The 8,024-nt window shown below is 48.7% G+C and overlaps 1 protein-coding gene across 1 annotated transcript; it reads right to left on the minus strand.

Annotated features, from left to right (window-relative positions):
* Nucleotides 1–4,569: 4,569 nt before the first annotated feature.
* On the minus strand, nt 4,570–5,445 carry LOC138590780 (proline-rich protein 2-like). Its single transcript, XM_069661136.1, has one exon. The coding sequence runs from the start codon at nt 5,443–5,445 to the stop codon at nt 4,570–4,572; it is 876 nt and encodes a 291-aa protein (XP_069517237.1).
* Nucleotides 5,446–8,024: the final 2,579 nt, after the last annotated feature.

Here is an 8,024-nt window from a genome sequence, read left to right on the forward strand (position 1 = left end):
AACAGTGTGGCATCCATCATCCATCCATCCATCATCCATCCATCATCCATCCATCCATCATCCATCCATCATCCATCATCCATCCATCCATCATCCTTCATCTATCCATCCATCCATCATCCATCCATCCATCCATCCATCATCCATCCATCCATCATCCATCATCCATCCATCCATCATCCATCCATCATCCATCCATCCATCATCCATCCATCATCCATCCATCCATCATCCTTCATCTATCCATCCATCCATCATCCATCCATCCATCATCCATCCATCATCCATCCATCCATCATCCATCATCCATCCATCCATCATCCATCCATCATCCATCCATCCATCATCCATCCATCCATCATCCATCCATCATCCATCATCCATCCATCCATCCATCCATCATCCATCATCCATCATCCATCCATCATCCATCCATCATCCAACATCCATCATCCATCCATCCATCATCCATCCATCATCCATCATCCATCCATCCATCCATCCATGCATCCATCCATGCCTCCATCCATCATCCATCCATCATCCATCCATCCATCATCCATGCATCCATCCATGCCTCCATCCATCATCCATCCATCATCCATCCATCATCCATCATCCATCCATCATCCATCCATCATACATCCATCATCCATCCATCCATGCCTCCATCCATCATCCATCCATCATCCATCCATCTATCATCCATCCATCATCCATCTATCATCCATCCATCATCCATCCATCCATCATCCATCCATCATCCAACATCCATCATCCATCATCCATCATCCAACATCCAACATCCATCATCCATCATCCAACATCCATCATCCATCATCCAACATCCAACATCCATCATCCAACATCCATCATCCATCATCCATCATCCAACATCCATCATCCATCATCCAACATCCATCATCCATCATCCGACATCCATCATCCAACATCCATCATCCATCATCCAACATCCAACATCCATCATCCAACATCCAACATCCATCATCCATCATCCAACATCCATCATCCAACATCCATCATCCAACATCCATCATCCATCATCCAACATCCAACATCCATCATCCATCATCCAACATCCATCATCCATCATCCAACATCCATCATCCATCATCCAACATCCAACATCCATCATCCATCATCCAACATCCAACATCCATCATCCATCATCCAACATCCAACATTCAAAATCCATCATCCATCATCCAACATCCAACATCCAACATCCATCATCCATCATCCAACATCCATCATCCATCATCCATCATCCAACATCCAACATCCATCATCCAACATCCATCATCCAACATCCAACATCCAACATCCATCATCCATCATCCAACATCCATCATCCATCATCCAACATCCAACATCCAACATCCATCATCCATCATCCAACATCCAACATCCATCATCCATCATCCAACATCCATCATCCATCATCCAACATCCAACATCCAACATCCATCATCCATCATCCAACATCCAACATCCAACATCCATCATCCAACATCCATCATCCAACATCCAACATCCATCATCCAACATCCATCATCCAACATCCATCATCCATCATCCAACATCCAACATCCATCATCCATCATCCATCACCATGTCACACCTGGACAGAACACCTGTCAATCACAGAGCTGACACACAGAGACAGTCAACCCTTCACACCTGTGGTCCGAGTCTCCAGTGAACCTAACGAGCATGTGTTTGGACTGTGGGAGGAAGCCGGAGTACCCGGAGGGAACCCACGCACGCACGGGGAGAACATGCAGACTCCACACAGAAAGGCCCACTACGCCTGAACCGGGAATCAAACCAGGAACCTTCTAGCTGTGAGACAGCACTATGTGAGGCGGGAGCCGTCTCGTCCTGCAGGTATGACGAGCACACAGAGAACACATTCTGCATATTTTAATAGAACTTTTACTTTAGTGAACCCAAGTAGAACAAATGAGACACAAAGTGCATCAAAGCAGAACTTTATATACTCTCAGACATGAGGCTGTTATCACTGGAGCTCATGTAATTAAACGTATGAACATTAAAGACATTACTTTCAAATATAATCACATTTATACGTCAAATGAATTTAATTTATGTAGAAGAATCTTTGAAAGAACATTTTTCATTTTTAGATAAAAAAGAAACAAAAGGTGAAAAAAGACAAAAACTTTTAACGTAAAAAACTTTATTTATAAAAGTGTAAAATAACACTAAAAACTTTATTTAAAACATTTACACTTGTCAGAAGTCGGATGATTCTTGTCTTTAAGCGTCCACACAGAGAGACAGCCAGCCCGTCATCAGCTGGCACACAGACAGAGACACACACACACACACACACACCCACGCACACACACACACAAACACCCACACACACACAAGCACACACACACGAGCACACACACACGCATACGCACATACACACGCACGCACACACGTGCACACACGCACGCACACACGCACACACGCGCACACACGCACACACACCCACACACACACAAGCACACACACACGCATACGCACACACACACGCACGCACACACACGCACAAACGCACGGACACACACGCACACACACACACACACACACACACACACACACACACGTCTCTGAGCTGCTCCTTTCCTGCAGGAGATGCAGGTGTCTCTGTGTCTGATGCACTGAGGTGACTGAAGGTTCCCTCCTCATGTAATTACCCACAATTCCCTGCTAGTGAAACTAAATGAGTGTCATGAGTTTCTAGTTTAGTTCCGGTTTTCTTGTATTTTGGTGTTCAGTTATTATTTGTTTAACCATGTCACTTTGTCTACCTGTCATGAGTTCTCATTGTTTAATTTTGTATTTAATATATTGTGTTCTTGTCTTGATTTAGTCTTGTTTAGCTATGTAATTCATTTGTGTTTTATTGTCTAGAGATTTTCTGCATGAGTTCTACTATCAGAGTCCTGAGTTTGGTTTTTAGTGTTTCCTGTTTTATTTTGTAGTTCTTGCCCTATGTATGTTTTGTCTTGTTTTACTTCCTGCCTTTGTGTGGTTTCCCGCCTGTTGAATTATGTGCCCTGCCCTTATTGTTTTCACCTGCTCCCTTGATTGTCTCACCTGTGTCTGATTAGCCTCACCTCCTAAGTTTATTTAGTCTTTGTGCTCCCCTGTCTTGTTGCCTGTTCATTGTCATCCATCATACGTGAGTCTATGTCTTCCATCGTGTGTTAGTCTATGTCCATGACCTTACCCTGGATTGTCTTTGTGCCGTGATTTCCTCGTGTCTCTTGGATTACCTGTTCCTGGTTTTGTTTGTGAGTTTATTGCTGTGCCTTTTGATTTTCCTTTTTGCCTTCTGTTGGAGTTTAGATTTGGTTTTTGCATTTTTGCCTTTTGTTTATTAAATCCATTATTTCAGTCTGCATCTGGGTCCTCACCTTTTTTGTTTAAATCAAAACCCTGACAGAATGAACAGGCCTAACATGGACCCAGCAGACTTTGAAGATTTGGATTGTTTTGCAAAGATTACTTTTTTTCAGAACATTTTTAGAGCAATGAGAGGGGAATATGATTTTGAACAGTCTCCTTGGAAGGGGACTCGCTTGGCCATTTTTCCTGGCTCCCGCGGAGGCACCAGGAAAAGACGTGGCCATCGTGGCTCTCGTTTTCCTCGCCCCTCTCCCCAGCCCAGAGCCCCAGAGCCGCCACTGCCTAGCTCCCCAGAAACTCCTGCCCCTGTGTTCCTGTCGGAGGTCCTGCCGGCTCCTGTGTTTCGGTCGGAGGTCCTGCCGAGTCCTGTCCCTGTGTTCCAGTCGGAGGTCCTGCCGACTCCTGCCCCTGTGCTCCTGTCGGAGGTCCTGCCGGCTCCTGTGTTTCGGTCGGAGGTCCTGCCCACTCCTGTCCCTGTGTTCCAGTCGGAGGTTCTGCCGACTCCTGCTCCTGTGCTCCTGTCGGAGGTCCTGCCGGCTCCTGTGTTTCGGTCGGAGGTCCTGCCGACTCCTGCTCCTGTGTCCTGGTCGGAGTCTCTGCCGACTCCTGCTCCTGTGTTCTGGTCGGCTCCGAGGCCGACCCCTGCAACCCGGGTCCAGTCGGCTCCCCGGCCGACCCCTGCTCCCCGGGTCCAGTCGGCTCCCCGGCCGACTCCTGCACCCCGGGTCCAGTCGGTTCCCAGGCCGACTCCTGCACCCCGGGTCCAGTCGGTCCCCAGGCCGACTCCTGCACCCCGGGTCCAGTCGGTTCCCAGGCCGACTCCTGCACCCCGGGTCCAGTCGGTTCCCAGGCCGACTCCTGCACCCCGGGTCCAGTCGGTTCCCAGGCCGACTCCTGCACCCCGGGTCCAGTCGGTTCCCAGGCCGACTCCTGCACCCCGGGTCCAGTCGGTTCCCAGGCCGACTCCTGCACCCCGGGTCCAGTCGGTTCCCAGGCCGACTCCTGCACCCCGGGTCCAGTCGGTTCCCAGGCCGACTCCTGCACCCCGGGTCCAGTCGGTTCCCAGGCCGACTCCTGCACCCTGGGTCCAGTCGGCTCCCCGGCCGACTCCTGCTCCCCGGATCAAGATGGCTCCTCTGGTCCAGCAGGAGGACTCCCCTCCTGGCTCTCCGTCGGTGTCTCGACCGACACCCCCTCTGGCCCAGCAGGAGGATTCCCATCCTGGTTCCCCGTCGGCGTTCCGGCCGACACCCCCTGTGGCCCAGCTGGAAGATTCCCATCCTGGCTCTCCGTCGGCTTCCCGGCCGACACCCCCTCTGGTCCAGCAGGAGGACTCCCCTCCTGGCTCTCTGTCGGTGTCTCGACCGACACCCCCTCTGGCCCAGCAGGAGGATTCCCATCCTGGTTCCCCGTCGGCTTCCCGGCCGATACCCCCTCTGGCCCAGCTGGAGGATTGCCATCCTGGTTCCCTGTCGGCATTCCGGCCGACACCCCCTGTGGCCCAGCTGGAAGATTCCCATCCTGGCTCTCCGTCGGCTTCCCGGCCGACACCCCCTCTGGCCCAGCTGGAGGATTCCCATCCTGGTTCCCCGTCAGCGGTCCGGCTGACACCTGCATCTGGATCTGGTTCCCCGTTGTTGGTCCGGCCGACACCTGCTCCTGGTTCTCTGTCGGTGGTCCGGCTGACACCTGCTCCTGGTTCCCTGTCGGCGGCCCGGCCGACACCTGCCCATCCTCCGGAGAGGCTCCGCCGGCCTGCTCGGCCCCCTGCCCGTCCTCCAGAGAGTCTCCGCCAGCCTGCTTGGCCCCCTGCTCGTCCTCCGGAGAGGCTCCGCCGGCCTGCTCGGCCCCCTGCCCGTCCTCCGGAGAGGCTCTGCCTGCCTGGTCGGCCCCCGGCCGTCCTCCTGATCTGCTTCGCTCCCCTGGTCGGCCTCCAGGCCGCCCTCCTGATCTGCTTCGCTGGCCTGGTCGGCCCCCCGGCCGCCCTCCTGAAGGCATTTGTTTGGACTCTGACCCTCCAGGCTGTATGCCTGAAGTCTCGAACTGTTTACCCCTAGCTCTGGACCCTGTGTCCCTCCTCCGGACCCCCTCCACCCACCCTGGTTTGTTACCAGAGACTTTTTCGTTTCTTTGGGACGTCTGGAATCCGTCCCTTGAGGGGGGGGTTATGTCATGAGTTTCTAGTTTAGTTCCGGTTTTCTTGTATTTTGGTGTTCAGTTATTATTTGTTTAACCATGTCACTTTGTCTACCTGTCATGAGTTCTCATTGTTTAATTTTGTATTTAATATATTGTGTTCTTGTCTTGATTTAGTCTTGTTTAGCTATGTAATTCATTTGTGTTTTATTGTCTAGAGATTTTCTGCATGAGTTCTACTATCAGAGTCCTGAGTTTGGTTTTTAGTGTTTCCTGTTTTATTTTGTAGTTCTTGCCCTATGTATGTTTTGTCTTGTTTTACTTCCTGCCTTTGTGTGGTTTCCCGCCTGTTGAATTATGTGCCCTGCCCTTATTGTTTTCACCTGCTCCCTTGATTGTCTCACCTGTGTCTGATTAGCCTCACCTCCTAAGTTTATTTAGTCTTTGTGCTCCCCTGTCTTGTTGCCTGTTCATTGTCATCCATCATACGTGAGTCTATGTCTTCCATCGTGTGTTAGTCTATGTCCATGACCTTACCCTGGATTGTCTTTGTGCCGTGATTTCCTCGTGTCTCTTGGATTACCTGTTCCTGGTTTTGTTTGTGAGTTTATTGCTGTGCCTTTTGATTTTCCTTTTTGCCTTCTGTTGGAGTTTAGATTTGGTTTTTGCATTTTTGCCTTTTGTTTATTAAATCCATTATTTCAGTCTGCATCTGGGTCCTCACCTTTTTTGTTTAAATCAAAACCCTGACAATGAGTTTTTCTGCAGGAAGTCCTGCTCGCTCGTCTGAGCTGCTCGGTGGGAGAACGGGGACGGACCGGAATCGTTTGTTCAGAGAATTGAACAAAGAAATAAGTCGAGTCTTCATGATGGACGGGGCAGGTGTGTGAGGGGGGGCTTCTGTTTAAAGGTGTGTAAACAGCAGAGCTCAGGTCATAGCATCGATAGCCTAGCTTAGCATTAGACTGGACGCAGGGGGAAACAGAACGTGGCCTCTGGAGCTCTCTCTCTTTCTTAAACACAATTATGATGAGCGAGCGACAACCTCCACAAACTGCTCTGACAGGCTGACACACCTGTCAGTCAAACAGGTAAACCTACATCTTACCAGAGCTATAGGCAGTTTATGAGCAAACAGTTTGGGATGCTGACGCTCTGGATCATCAGCAAAGAATGAAGTTATGTTTTGGAGTGAAACATTTCAGTTTGACGGCTGTCGTCTCCAGCAGAGGAGCAACAGCAAACGTTTCAGGGCCTCGTCTGAACTCTGCCACAGCGACGTGTAATCTGACCCCAGCAGCACACCATGAACACGACGCCATGGAGGGCAAAAGGAGGAGAACGGGGGCCCCTGATTGGACAGTCTAGGTTACTCTGATTAGATGAGTCTGTGAACAACGTGGAAGCGAGCTGACTGGCTAGTTAGCTGAGGCGTAAAGAAAGTAACTTCAGGGTCACGCATGCACGTAGGACATTTGTGTGTCTGTCACTCCGAGCTGAAAATATTGAGGCACAGAGTCACAAACAGTTTCTACAGCGACAAAAACACATCTGCACATGTGAGCACAAATATTTCTACACCTGCGAAACGTATCCACACAGTCACAGACTTTGATATTTGCATTGCACATTTATTTTAAATGCACACAGAACGTGAAATACAAGTTATTTATTGTTTATTTGTGAACATTATTTTGCAGCTCAAAATCTTCTGGACCTTTATTTGACCCCAATCTTTTTTCTTTTTCATCTGTTTTTTCGCTCTTTAATCAGAACATCCTGATTCAGTGACTTCCCGTCTTAGCCAGCAGTGCTTGTCCTTGTGAAGCTCTGCAGGTGAGCTCGTGTTGTTCTGAGTCCGCTCAGTTTGTGGACGAGAGCTGCAAACACTCTGTCTGTTAGAGTCTTTGATTAATGAACGTTATAACAAATATATGCAACAGTTTCATCTCGCCAGCTTCATATTCATGAGGATGCTTCTCTGATATCCTCTCTGAACACACACACACACACACACACACGTCCCTGCTCTGTGTAACACGAGTTAATGTTGGACTAACTGAAAGTCACAGTTGTAGATTTGATCGTGTCTTTTAACACAACTAACTGAAGCAGCTGGGCCACATGTTGGTTTCAGTTAACCCTTTGATGTCTGTGTTAATGTTTTTTTTTGAACAATATGTTTATTGACATTTTACTCAAAACACGAGTGTACAGTGTATAGTTATAAACTCACATAAGTGTACACCGACTCTTCCCGACTGCACTGACACACAAGTGATATACGCAAAACTTCAAACAAACAATTTAAAGTCAAAGGACAAAAAAGGAGAAATTAAATACATAAATACAAGATACCAATGAAAAAAATAAATAATAAAAATAAAATAAAATAAAATAAAATAAACCTCTCAGATAGTAACACAAAAATAGTACAACAA

This window comes from Semicossyphus pulcher, unplaced genomic scaffold (assembly GCF_022749685.1).
Source record: "Semicossyphus pulcher isolate SPU_LCO1_2020_fin unplaced genomic scaffold, fSemPul1.0.p SCAF_14, whole genome shotgun sequence".
NCBI classification, from domain to species: Eukaryota; Metazoa; Chordata; class Actinopteri; order Labriformes; family Labridae; genus Semicossyphus; species Semicossyphus pulcher.

What these genes read in the sequence shown, in the direction of transcription:
- LOC138590780 (XM_069661136.1), bottom strand. Translation starts at nt 5,445, where the DNA reads ATGCCTTCAGGAGGGCGGCCGGGGGGCCGACCAGGCCAGCGAAGCAGA.